General features: G+C 52.1%; 1 protein-coding gene across 1 annotated transcript in view; it reads left to right on the top strand.

The window, feature by feature from the left end:
• The first annotated feature begins 3,903 nt into the window (after positions 1 to 3,903).
• Positions 3,904 to 13,251, top strand: part of CA12 (carbonic anhydrase 12) — a 56,196-nt gene continuing 46,848 nt past the window's right edge. The window contains exons 1-2 of the mRNA XM_047737905.1: positions 3,904 to 4,311; positions 9,473 to 9,493. Coding sequence (XP_047593861.1) covers positions 4,035 to 4,311; positions 9,473 to 9,493 — 298 coding nt within the window. The 5' untranslated portion in view covers positions 3,904 to 4,034. The remainder of the gene's footprint in view (positions 4,312 to 9,472; positions 9,494 to 13,251) is intronic.

The following is a 13,251-nucleotide window of genomic DNA, read 5'->3' as shown; positions in this document are numbered from 1 at the left end:
CTAGCCAAAGGAAATCCCTTGGCTTTTTCCTTCCTTCTTCTTTTCTCTTCCCCTCTACTTCCTTTTCCTTCCTTCCTCCCTCCCTCCTTCCCTCCCTCCCTCCCCCTCCCTCTCTGCTTTCCTCCATACACCCTTTCCTTGGTCAAAGCAGAGTTCACTGACAAAACCAGGAACAATGCAGTCAGGCTCATGTTCTCACTGACTGGAGAACTGTGCAGAATCAGAGCTCTGTGGTCTCAGGTTCCTTGTCCCACACTTTGGCAGGTGTGCTCTGCATTGATCAGGGGGCAGAGGCTTTCAGTCACCCCATGGGGACTGGGGAGGAGGACACAGCCGTGTCCCATGCTGAGCATGATTTCATAGAACTGGTGCACTGTGTCCATCATCATCAAATAAATGATCTGAGCAACCTCATCTCAGCAGGTTCCAGAAGCAGAACAGCTGCATCTAAGGTATCTGCTAGGTGAGTTGTGAGAAGAGCTTTCCTGGGCAGTGGAGACAGAGAATCATCTGGTCGAGGACTCAGTCTCTGCCACTCGAAAGCCTCACTTAAGGAAAGGACTGAACTTCTCCAAGCCTCGGATACCTGATCTGTAAAACGGCAAACCTAACACCCTCCCCACAGGTTGTTGGAAGAATGAAGTCGCAAGCACAGTGTCAGGCAAATAGCAAGTACTCAACGAATGTTAGTTCTCTTCCTACCAGTCCTTTCTTTAGGATTCCCAATGGAGTGACCCCATTTGAAGGGTTAACTCTTACCCTGAGAAATCGCAGTCTCTCTACGGGCTTTGTTATGTCTGACAGGCCAATGACTAGCTTGAGTGTGGGCAAGTGGGGCCAGCTTTGAGAAAGAGCAGCCCCGTATTAACTGTGCATTTCAAAGGTTTTATGAAGTCACAGAATCGAATTCTTACATTGGTGATGTCTCCCCTCACTGAACCGGGACAGAGGAGATCCCTTCTGGCTATAAATCAACCTTGTATCACACTTATTCTGATCATAATTATATAATTGTTCATGAGACCGTTTTACATCTACACACTCTCTAAGAGCAAGGATGAAGCCTAGCACAGTGCCTGGTACACCCAGGGTGAATGATGAACAGAAAAGTACCCACTTGCCTTATCTCCTTCCAGCCAGATCTCAGTTCTGTTAGCGACCCAAGGGCTGGGATGACAATCTGCACTTTAGAGATGAGGAAACTGAAATTTCGAGAGGTGGTACCACTGTCAAGGCCATTCAGTAAGTAGTGGTGGGACAGGCCCTTCGGCCCAGACCTCCAGACAGCACATCTTGGGCTCCTTTCCTTCGCACTCCTTTGCCTTTTGAGTCGTCAGTCTTGCCCTCTTGTTGATTCCAGTGGTGACACTGTATAGGAGCTCCTCTCCTTGGAGCCTTCTGTCTGGGCACGTCATTTGGTGGCCAGCTGCCACAGTTTGTGTGCTGAAGATCTCCTTTCCACCTTAGCCCATTGAGCAATGGCTTAGTTATTGGTTGACGAGTGCCCCATCTGATGATGGCAAAGCGAGCCCAGACGTGTCTGGCTACACGGGCCTCAGGGAGCAGAGCCTCTGGCACGAAGATTCCCAGAGCTGGGAACTTAAGTCAGTTAGGTTTGGGCTGTTTGTTTGGGGGGGGGGGGGGCGAGGGGGTGCTTGACATTCAGCTTCAATACTTTAGAAGATTGGTCATTCCATCCATTCCTGTTTGCTTTTCCACCCTTCTGATCCCCTGCAAAAACAAAAACAAAAACAAAAAAACAAAAACAAAGCACTTAGGGCAATTGAATCTCAGTTTATATCCTTAATTCGTTTTTTTTTTCCTCAATTCTCTTTTAATCGCTATTCATTCTTTACTAATTAACCACATCTCTGATTCAGACAAGTAGTAAACACCCAACCCTCTCCTTTTTCCCCATCAAACCCAGTTCACAATCTTGCCTTACTGTTCTATTACATCCATCCCCCCCTTTTATATAATCTCCCCCCATCTCTGGGGATTCTTTTTTTTTTTTAAGATTTTATTTATTGATTTGACAGACAGAGATCACAAGTAGGCTGAGAGGCAGGCAGAGAGAGAGGGGGGAAGCAGGCTCCCTGCTGAGCAGAGATCCTGATGGGGGCTCCATCCCAGGACCCTGGGATCATGACCCGAGCTGAAGGCAGAGGCTTTAACCCACTGAGCCACCCAGGCGCCCCTCTCTGGGGATTCTTGAAGAACACTTGGAGATGCATGTTCCAGGACAAACTGAACTTAATGTTTACCAGATATAATGGGAAAACACGTGAACTGAGAGTAAACAAATGTGTGTACGTGGCCCAGTTTCCCTGTGTCTTGTCGTGAGCTGGGGGAATGAATGATTTCATCTGCTTGGGTTTAGTCTGTGCATCTCCAAAGCCTCAGGGGCTCTTCTCTATCTCTTGTGTCCTTCAAGTACATTTCCTTAAGCCATTGATGACAAATCAGAGACAGGAATGTCTTAAGAGCCACAAGTGAACAGCTCACTCACTGCTCTGGAGCTCATTCAAGGTTCTTTATCAAGAGTTGCAGGCAGAAAAAAAGGTCATCCTTAAGCCTGCTGTGGTCTGGAGGTGCTGGTAACAAGATTGTCTTTATAACTACTTCCTTAAAAAGACTTCGGAGCTCTTTATGAACACAAACAATCGCTGAGCTGATAGGGACAGAACAGTAGCACTCCTTCTAATGCGGATGGCATGTGCTCCCCAGTGACTCTCTCACGGAAGCTGCTCTATCCCTCCAAAACCTGCTTGGACAAGTGGTTTCCCTGGGCGCTGAGGCTGGCTTGAGAGTCCGCGTAGGCTGAGAGTCAGCACAGATGGGAGAGAGCTGAGGCTGGTCAGGCTGCGGTGGCCAAGAGAATAGGGCAGGATGGGCCAAGTGGCAAAATCAGGGGTCACGTACCAGGGCTGGGTGAGTACCCTTCCTCAGACCATGTGGTCGAGCAAGTCTATAGGCATGTCTATAGGTCAAGCAAGTCAAGCATGTCTATAGGCAGCAAGGAGCCAAGAGAATAGGCAAGGGCGCAGAGCAGGAAGGAAACCGGAGCCCAGCATAGGGAGCAGAGCAGACACAGGGAGGCCCAGGGAAGCCAGAAGCACAAGTGACAAGGACAATGGGAACAGTAAGTGGCAGTAACAGCAGGAGGAAGGTTTATCACTAGGTTAATAAAACCTCTGACTTAACAAGTGAACATGGACTGAATACAAAGAGGAAACAGAGCCCCATGTATTTGACCTGATGTATGCACAGGTATACTTAATACACAAATGTGTGAAAAGCGGGCAGAAATGAGCAACAGATGATGATAATATGCACTGGAAGCCGAACCCAGACCCCAATGCAAAACGCCTAGCACAGTGCCTGACGCATCCTAGGTACTCAATAAACAGGTCTTTTTCTTCCACTGCTTACCCGCAGAAGGGCTCCCCCTCCCCCAGCTTCCTAGAGATGGGACCGATATTGTGAAGCAGCTTATGTGTTACCAGGGTCAGTCTAATTGCTTCAGAAAGCTGTTCACCGCGTACCCATGCTGTGCTATTTACCTATTCTAAATGAATTTCTTTGTGTCCAAAGGAAGATGCAAGACCTTGCTCCATCAGGCTGCCCTGTAACATCTGCAGAGTTTTGAGCTGGAACGCACCCTCTCTGCTCTCCTTTCCAGTCCCTAAAGTGGGCCTGGCACACAACTGGGGTGGGGGGACTGAACGAGGCTCTTTTCCACGTGGCATTATACTTAGGGGGCTTGTCAGTAAGGGCTGCGACAGACCAAGGCAGCGAACCTGGGAGCCAGTCTCTAGACGCACCCTTCCTGGGGTGGGGGCGGGGGAGGATAGGCGGCTCTCCCCCAGCCCTGCCCGCCGCTCCCACCGAGAGACCCGGGTTCCCAGGTGAGTGCGGTCCCGCGGAGCGCGGCTGAAGTCAGGCTACAACTCACCTCGCAACCGGGGCTCTGGACCTGCTGCGGGCAGGGCGTTCTCCACCCACCCCTCCCGCCCCCCGCACACGATGACATCATGTGTTTAGGGCTGAGTAGCTCTATAAAAGCGGCCCGCGCGGCGCCCGGCGCCCGGCGCCCAAAGAGCAGACGCGTTCGCACTGCCTGGCTGCGCACAAGGTCCCCAGCGCCGGAACAGACGCAGCGGGAACCCTGGCGGCGCGCCGGCCCTGTCCCCGGCCCGGCCCCTGCCCCGCCCCCGCCACGCGCGATGTCCCGCAGCCTGCACGCCGCCGCCGCCGTCCTCCTGCTCCTCTGCTTACGGGAACAGCCGGCAGCCCCGGCCCCACTCCACGGTAAAGTGTCCGTCTCCTCCTCCCTCGGTCCCGAGCGCGCAGCCATACCTGGTCGGAGGGACTGCCTGCGGGGCTCACTAATGCTAAAGCAGAATCATTTCGGGGAAGCATAATCTCCAGGGGCGTATTTTTGCACAAATTGGAAAAGGCGTTTTGGAAAATTCGTTTTCCTTGGGCGGGCACGACCTGTTGCGGTGGGCGGAAGCACGTTGTCTTGGGATGAAAGCATGCTCGTGCATTCTTGGAGCTCTCCCCAGGTCTGGAGGGGTGGTGGGGAGCTTGTTAAAGAGGAAGGGAAAGGGAACCAAGATTTAAAATGTGCCCCATCCACGATCCATGTGCAGGTGGTCGAGGAGTGAATGTGGCTTCGGAGCCGCCTGATTAGCCCCAAGGGTTTGCCGTGCCCCAGCTGCAGCACCTTCCCACGGTGGTGGATGCTTTTCTTTACCATTTTTACCTCCAAGTCAAGGGGATGATGCATCCCATTCTTAATCATTGTTTTTCCCCAGAAGGGCTCTACTATCTTGACCGTGAGTGTGTGTGCACTCAGAAGAGCATACACACCTCACTTCTGAGTGTAATTAGGGCTCTTAACCCTGACAGGCTGGAGGCTGAGGGTGCCCAACGGGATGGCAGGAGGAGGTGTGGGGACCTGAACCGGAGGCTCCAGTCATGGCAGTGAGTTTGGGTGCGTGGCCAAGGTCAAGGTTAGTTACTCCTTAGGAGCAATTAAGAGGATGCCAAGCTTTTGCCTGCCTCTCCAACTGCTGGGGGAGCACTTTTCTGGGAGTAGGTAGTGACTTTTGTGGAAACTTCCCGGGTAACTAATGGTAGCTCCTGCCCTTGATGGAGTTTGTTTCAAGTTGTGAGGACATTTGTAGGTTCTGCCATTCCTGGATGGAGGTCCTGGGCCGAGGTTAGGCTGAAACATTTGTAGGAGGGCTGAAAGTGACTGTGACGGCTGGAAATGGATCTGCCCTTGCTGGACACGTGGTGTGGGAAATTGATCCTGCTCTGTAGCATGAAAACTCAGAGCCTCCTTCTCTGCTGGAGGTCACTGTGTCCACGGGGCTGGGTGGGAGGGAGGTGGGGGACCTGGCCTGTCGCAGTGTTGGCATTACTCTTAATTCATCTTAAATCCACTGGCTGGCAAGATTTGGTTGATATTATTTCCCTTGTCTGGTCCAGAAGAAAGAGAAGGTTGGGGGACACCTGGGTGGCTCAGTTTGTTAAGTGCCAGACTCTTGATCTCAGCTCAGGTCTTGATCTCAGGATCATGAGTTCAAACCTTATGCTCGGCTCCATGCTGGGCTCCATGCTGGGCATGGAGCCTATTTAAAAAAAAAAAAAAAAAAAAAAAAAATTTGGTGGGAGAAAGTGGTTATATGAAAGCAGAAATTAATTTTTAAAACTGTAGACTTTGACATATATTCCCCTTTTGAGAAAGCTGCACAGGGAGCTTAAGTTTTGCTAGAAATCTCTCTTGTAGTTCCAAGGTGCTCGGAGACAGGCGAGAAACAGCCATTCATTGGCTCTTTCCAGAAGGCCTGTTACTCCCTTCACTCTGGGGCAGCTCCTCCTCCCTTCCCTCTCTTCCCCTGCCTTCCCTGCCATTCCCTCCCTCTTCTCCCCCCTCTCTCCCTAGCCCCTGCCCTTGCCCTTTCTCATTCCCGCTCCTCCTTTGCCTTCCCTCCCTCCCCATTCTCCAAGTAGGGATGGGGGACTTGCAGACAAAAAGCCACTTTCACCCAACACTGAGTAGCCAGCCTGCCTACCCCCAGGTTCTAAGAACACCGTTTTTATTCTGTTATTCTTCATGTAGTTTTCTTGGCTGCTTAACTGCCTCAGGGGACAAGGTCAAAGCAAAGGTCACCGAGATGTAGGGTGTCAGTATTAACCCACCATGGGGAGTGGAGGGGGTTAAGCTAGGTAATGAGGCCAAAGTGTAGTCTGCCCTCCCCAAGCATTTAAACTCCCAACATTTGGCACCGGGGAATGTCTGAAAAAAATGACTGGAGTGGGGAGGAGGGAGCATAAGAAGGTGAGGTCGCATGTCTTCTGGAGAAAACCTTGGAATGCTTAGTTGCTGTGGGAAACATTTCAGTGATTTCTGTGGAGCCTGCTTTGCCTGAACCTGGTTGGAGAGCTGGGCAGTCTTTGGCTGCCCCAGTGACGGTTACTTAGAGAAGGTTTTAGCATCCAGAGCAGGAAGCAGGCAGGGCCCTGAACCCCTGGCCTGGATCCATGTCTGTCCCACTTCCTAGGTGAGCACTCAGGCTTTCTCCCTGCCTGGTACAGAGTAGGCCTGCAGGTTCTAACAGGCATCGAGCTGGGCCTCCCAGGTCTCCCACACAGAAGAGGCAAAATGTCCCTCCTGGAAAAGCCTGTTCCCTCAGGAAGCCTCCAAGGTGTAGCCACAGGGACCTTGGCCTGGCCTGCCTCCTGCATGTGGTCAGAACTCCTGCCCTAAACAGGAGACGGAAACCGTGAGGCACTACTTCCAAATAAACACTGGTGCATGCATATCCCTTAGGGAGTCTTCCTCGAGTCAGTTCTGAGCTGAAGAGGGACCAGGCTGGGCCCTGACCTTCATCTGATGGACTCCCCCTTCCTCGTACAGTGCTGCTTCTCCCCAGCCTCCCGCTCCCGAGTCCTTCCAGACACTGTCATTTATACCCAAAGCACCAAGGCCTGAGGACCAGGTGGGCTTGCTCAGAGAGAGGAAGGCAGGAAAGTTTACGCCGGATGCTGCAACTTTTAAAGAATGCTTCCCCGGTCCTGTGTCACCACCGGAGGTCTCAGTCCCCGATGTCCACTCTGTGGCCCGGTCCCCGAGCTTCCCGCAGTATCACCTGGATGCCACACGTGAGGATGAGCCAAGACCGACAGGGGAGACGGTGTAGCAAGCTTTGGTAGGGAGAGCTCCGAAGAGGTGGAATAGTAAAGGCGATGATTTGATTCAGCAGCAGGTGCAGTTAAACTCCTGGCCCCAGGCCGGATGGCTGGGAGGCAGCAGCTGTGTTTTTGGTGGCCTCCAGGATCCCGGGAGTGGCCGGTAGTCTCTCCAGGTTAGCCGTGAGGATGAACTCCCCGATTACTTGTGAACGTTTGTGTGCTGAGCTTCCAAGTGCTCTGCCCAGCTAAGTGGCAATGGTCTGGATTCTTCTAGCTCGGAAATCCAGAACTGTATTTCAGACAAAAATGCCTGGAGAGATTCAGAAAAGAGGTTGGAGCTTGGTTCCAAGGCAATGCCTTCCTTGTTCCTTTTCGGTGTCGTTTCAGGCAAAGGGCTGGCAGTTCCCTGGGGGTTTGGTTCTGCCTGTCTTCATCTAATTGCTAATTCCCGGGAGGTTCATCACTCTTAACTCTCATGGGGTCCATAGCAGGTTTTAGGGGCTTCTGTGGACCTCCTGAAATTAATCATATGTGAAATTTTGTGTGTCCAAGCCTGTGGGCATTTTTGTGGGGAAGAGGTCTGGAAGTACTCACCAGATATTCAAAGGTGTTTGAACACCAGCCCCCTCACTCTTTGCACTACGCTAAAGATCGAGAAGGAGACTCAGAATTCCTGAGTTTACTGGAGGGCCTGGCAAATGTGCAGAGACACTTCTTAGCAAACACTGATCTTCCACTGCATGGCAGGGGACTTTCATTTCCTTACGGATAAAGCAAGGTGATAGGCTGCGGGTGGCCCCTGGGGACCTCACTGCTTCCCTTCTGGGGAGGAGGTTGGTAATACCTCAACCTACACAAATCATGGAGGAACCATACAGGCCTGTTTTATTGGGATCTGGAGATATTGTCCAAATTGAAAAAGGCTTCAAAGTGCCCTAGGGACCAGGAAACTTGTGAGGGGCGCCAGGGGACTGCTTTATTAAAAAGCCTTGTAGAACCATCTGATGCTTTAAACCATGTCCAAGTGTAACTGGCTATTACCATTTTCAAAATGGCCATTTTGAAAATTAAAAACAAAATTAATTAAAAGCACAGAGGCGAAGGAAGGAACCAGAACTACAGAAAACCATGAGATTAAACTAGCTTTGCAAAAGCAGCAAAATCCTCTTTTCACTTTTAAAAAGTCACCATTGATTCAAATAGGAAATGCTCAGTTGTGGTTAAGGTTGAAGGTTACCGGTCAGTTAGGTTTTACTGCAAATCAGTTCCCAGGAGAGAAAGGGGAGGTGAGAACCTTCCACTTCTGACTGTACCCTGGGGGCCAGGCATCGTGGTGGCATCAGGAGAAGCCAGGAGTAGCATTAGGAATTTGAAGAGTCCCTCTCACTGGGTGTGTCCTCTGAGACACCCTGAGTCTCAGGGTCTCTGTAAGGTGAAAAGGGAGGTTTCAGGCAGGGTACCAAGCATGCAACTCTGCAACATTTTTTTTTTTTTCCCTAAGTATGTTTGGATGTAGGAACGGGGGACTTCTGTGCGTGAAGTGTGTGGAGTGGGAGGTGGTAGGTGACTTCCGTGATATTCCTGGCAGAACCTCTCCTACACATTCTCTCCACCCCTGGAATTCTAACTTGGGGGAGGGTGGTAGCTTCCTCAAAGAAAAACTTTCCTTTGGAGGGGAGTTTTCTCCTCTTTATGGACTGATGTGAACAGCTCTCCAGGGTGTGTGTGTTCGGTGGGAGAAAGCAAGAGGCTTAACAGTGTTTCCAGTATGCTGACATCTGTGTGCAGAAACGGGCAGAAAGAATGTGATTACGTACGTGTGAGTAGTCACCCTGTGAAAATGCTCCCAGCAGCTCATAAAACTGGCTCTCTCTCCTGGAAGCAGGGAGATTGGGTGGGAGGAAGAGCTTTTACTGTGTACCCTTTGGGAGTTTTTGGGTTTTGCAACTTGTGAATTTTTTTTTTACACATATTCAGAAGATAAAATTGGGCTTCTCTAGGATCTGAAAGGCTTCTAATCAAGAAGCCCCCTCCTTCACCAGCGAGTCCTGGCTCCCAGTCACTGCCCTGTGCCCCCCTCTGGTGCGCAGCAGCTCTGGGAAGCTGCTCTGGGAAGCGGCTGATATGACGCAGACTCTGACAAAGTCTGCCATCTGGGCATCCGCCTCCTTTCCAGCCGCACCCATTTCAAAATCCAATCTATAGCGTTTTCTCTCACTGGCTCAAGCTTTGTGGTACTTACTTTACTTTGTTTTGTTCTTTGCAGGATCCAAGTGGAGCTATTTTGGTAAGTAGAGATCTTACTTTTTTCTTTTTCTGTTTTTTCTGTTTTTTGGGGGGGGGGCGGGGCAGAGAGAAAGAGAATCTCAAGCAGACTCCATATAGAGCACGTGCCTGACGTGGGGTTCAATCTCACGACCCTGAGATCATGACCTGAATCGAGATTGAGAGTCACACCCTTCACCAACTGCGTCAGCCAGGCGTCCCCTTAGATACTTTTTGGAGGAGACCGTTGTATTTAATGAAAAAGCCCAAAATGCTGTGATCTGCGGAGGTTATCGCTGGGGTCGAGAAGAGCAACTCTGGTATCATGAAGAGAGTACGAAGGCTTCTTTAAAGAACCGTTCTGCACGGGCTGTGTGTGGTACTTCTCCAAGCACAGGAGCCTGCCCTGTGCACTCAGACTGTGAATCCTAGCGTTCCGCTTTCCAGAGTCCTGCAAGGATTTCTACCAAACCTCCCAGGTGACTGTGCCTCAGTTACCTCCAGACTGCAGGGGCCTTGGGTGGGACAGAGAGCTTCTCCTCCATAGGACATTTATTTTACAATAAACAAAGAATAAAGGGCTCCTTTCTGGAAGTTTGGCTCAGGCCCCAGAATTTCAGCTGTCCGCGTGTCTAGAATTAACGTCTTGTTGCCATGTTTGTCAGTACGTGGAGTTCAGAGGTGGTGTGGGCCTGTCCTTACTGGGACGTCACGTATGCAGCGGGGTTTGGGGGGATTGGGTCAAGACCGACATTTGCCATCTCCGGCAGGCCAGCAAAATAAGCAGCTTTGCAATCAGTTCAGCTGGTGTAGGAAACGAACTGGGAATCTGGTCATCAACTGGCGTGGGAATGGGAGGCGGAACCCCAGGTGCACGGACAAGTGCAAGGACATTCACGTCTTAAGAGGGGCAGTCAGGAGCACTGGGCAAGATAGACTGTTCCAGAAAGAGGAGGCTGGAACTGGCCTCCTCGGCACGGGAGGAAGGGTGACCAGCAGAGGAGTTGATCCCAGCAGAAGCAGAATCCACGGAAAGGTCTGACTTAGATTTGCAAAAGCTAGGCTTTGGCTGTTTGTTAGCCCGGGAGGCACAGAAAATTCACTGTGCTAATTCACCAACCACCTACAGGCCAAGGTCTCCGCGGCTCCGGCGTTGCACGGCTCCATCGTTACTAATCTCCCTTACGCACGTACTTGTGCAAGAAATACCGCTACGTGGGTGGGTGATGAGAAGGGCTGTGCTCTGTAGCTGGAAGAACTTGCAGCTCCCGGTTCAAAGCTGAAAATGGCAGGTAGGGAGTAAAGGTTCAGTGCTTTGATGGTTCCGAGGAAAGAGAGTGCTCGGGCTGGATGGCCAAGGAGGGCTCCCTGGAGGGGGAGGGCTTTCCTCTGGACCTTGGAGGATGGAGAGGATTCAGTGGGGGTAGGAAGGAAATGCTGATGGCCAAGGTGATGACGGCATCCCATGAGCTGAGGCAAGAAACAACAAGAAGGTATTTGGGGGTTGTGGGGCAACATCCGCAGAAAGTGTTCTAGGGAAGCGATTAACTCTAAGGTCAGAAAGAGACATTGGGTCAAACAGGGGAAGACATGGGCAGGGGCAGGCTGGACCCTTCCCATTTTGTCCCAGAGATGAAGGGGCAGGGCAGGGAGTCATCTGTGTTCTAGGGAGAGTCACATGGCAGAGAGGAATGGAGAGGGAAGGATGGGGGGCAGGAAGAGCTCTGGCCTTTGCACAGTTCTTATTTGATGTCTTCCCATCCAGCTTGGGGATGGCAGGCAGACGGAAGGGGAGGCAGGACAAATACTTGACACAGGAAGACTCAGCAGAGTCTGGAGCATATGGGGGGTGACAGGAGCAGCGCAGAAGCATTGCTTCCTGACCGCTCACTCTGGCCGGCCCTCCCTCCCCCATGCCCTCTCCCATGCCCCCAGAGCCGTGCTCTGCTGAGGAAGCAGAGGGCAGAGTCGAATGGTGTAGGACATGCATAGGCTGAATGCAGAGAAAATCTGGCTTTTGATGAGTGCACTGAGTGCACATGATGTGGGGTCAGCCCTCAGTGGGGCCGGGTGAAGGACGACAGATGCAGGGAGGCCAGGAAGGCGGAGGCAGACAGGTCCAGGCCAGCAGCTGGCACCAGTGCTCCGAGTCAAACAGGGAAACAGAGGGCCATAGGTGTTGGGGGGGGGAAACGAGTTCCAAGCTGTGAGGGCGGCACTGGCAAGTCGAGCCAGATGTCACGTGCTGGCTTTCCCAGGGTGCAGACCTCAGCTGCTTTGCACGTAGATGCTGCTGAGTCATCCTGATCCAGAGGCCTCCCATGGCCTGGAACACAGGGCAGGACTTCCAGAAGCACATGGAAAGAGAACCCTACTCCCGTTCCCCCTCCACAAAGTCACCAGGCTGCCCTCCTGGATGGCCTGCCTGGAGACAGGAGGACCATCTGATGGCCAAGCTGGGGCCCACCCTGCCCCTGTGCACCTCTCTGGGGTGGCTGAAGCAGCAGCTGGCTGTGTCCTGGGTTTAGAATTGCTGAGCTGGCCATCCCCACCGGGAACCAGTCCCAAATCAGTCCTGCTGGGCCCCAGCAGCTCCACCAACCCTGAACCGGGGGGCAGTGGCAAGTCAGGTTGCCCTGTGAGCAAATGATCAACTCCAGCTTGCCAAAGTAAAATCTCTGCTGTTAGAAGTCAAGGTCTCAGGTGCCCTCCTGCGGTGGGGGTGACGGGAAGGAGGCACGAGGTGGGTGCGGGCTATGTTTCGTTTCTTGGTGTGGGGGCTGTGTTCAGATGGTGAGAAGTCATCAAGCTGTTCACTGTTCACTGATGACACACTGTTGGGTATGTGTGTTGTAGTCAATAAAAGAGTTAACAAATTCCAGCTGGCAGGGAGAGTCATCCTTACCCTGGAAGGTTTTTTGGCCCTTCCCCACAAAAAAACAAAAAAAACCCTAAAAAAACAAAAAAAAACCCTAGTGTGTTCGAAACAACAGAGCAACCAAAAAGAATGACTGTGTTGGCACTAAGGATCTAAGAGCACGTCATGTGAGCAGAGTGGGCCCCACGTTCCAACCCTGAGCACACCAGACATTGCTTTGGGGCTCCCCAGATGTGAGCTCGCTCAGAAGCAGATGTCACTGTCTCTAGAGATCTGGGAGGAATAAGATAAGCCTTCAGAGGAGTTGGGATGGATGGGGAACAGGGAAGCCAGGCCCTCCTCCTGGAGGCGTCCACCTCTCCTGGAGTCCAGGGCCCTACCTGTAGGGTATGCTCGGGGCCAGCCCCTCCATCCCCACGCAGGGAACTCAGAAATGATGGTGGCTTGGCCTGGGGATGCCAGACAATGGGCTGCAGCCCCTCACAGGCCCTTCTGCCCAGCTTCTCTGCTGTGGTGGCAAGGTCCTGGGCTCCGCAGGACTCCGCAGGACCCAGGTACTGCTGCTGCGTTCCTCGTGCTGCTCTCTCTCCTTCATCCCAGACCAGAGATTCCCTGTTTTAAAGGATTTCCTTTGAGAATCAGGAAGGGATCCTCCATGGAGCCAAACTCCTCTGGTTCTCCAGGCTCCCACCTCCAACCACCTTCTGTCCCAAATCTGCTGGAATATTAGGTTGCCACAAACTTTCCCTAGCATGTGACATCCTTCCCAAACCCCAAGAACTAGACGCGAAACGTGGAGAGAGGCTGGTGGTGGGGGGGAATCTCTCTACTTTCTATTCTGTAGTCGGGATAAAGGTGCTGTGTGGCCTCACACCCAAATGCACCCGGAGCTCAAGGGTGAA

The sequence above is a fragment of the Lutra lutra genome, chromosome 7 (assembly GCF_902655055.1).
Source record: "Lutra lutra chromosome 7, mLutLut1.2, whole genome shotgun sequence".
In the NCBI taxonomy this organism is placed as follows: Eukaryota; Metazoa; Chordata; class Mammalia; order Carnivora; family Mustelidae; genus Lutra; species Lutra lutra.
Note: the sequence above shows the minus strand (reverse complement) of the source record. Positions and strands in the feature narration are given on the sequence as shown.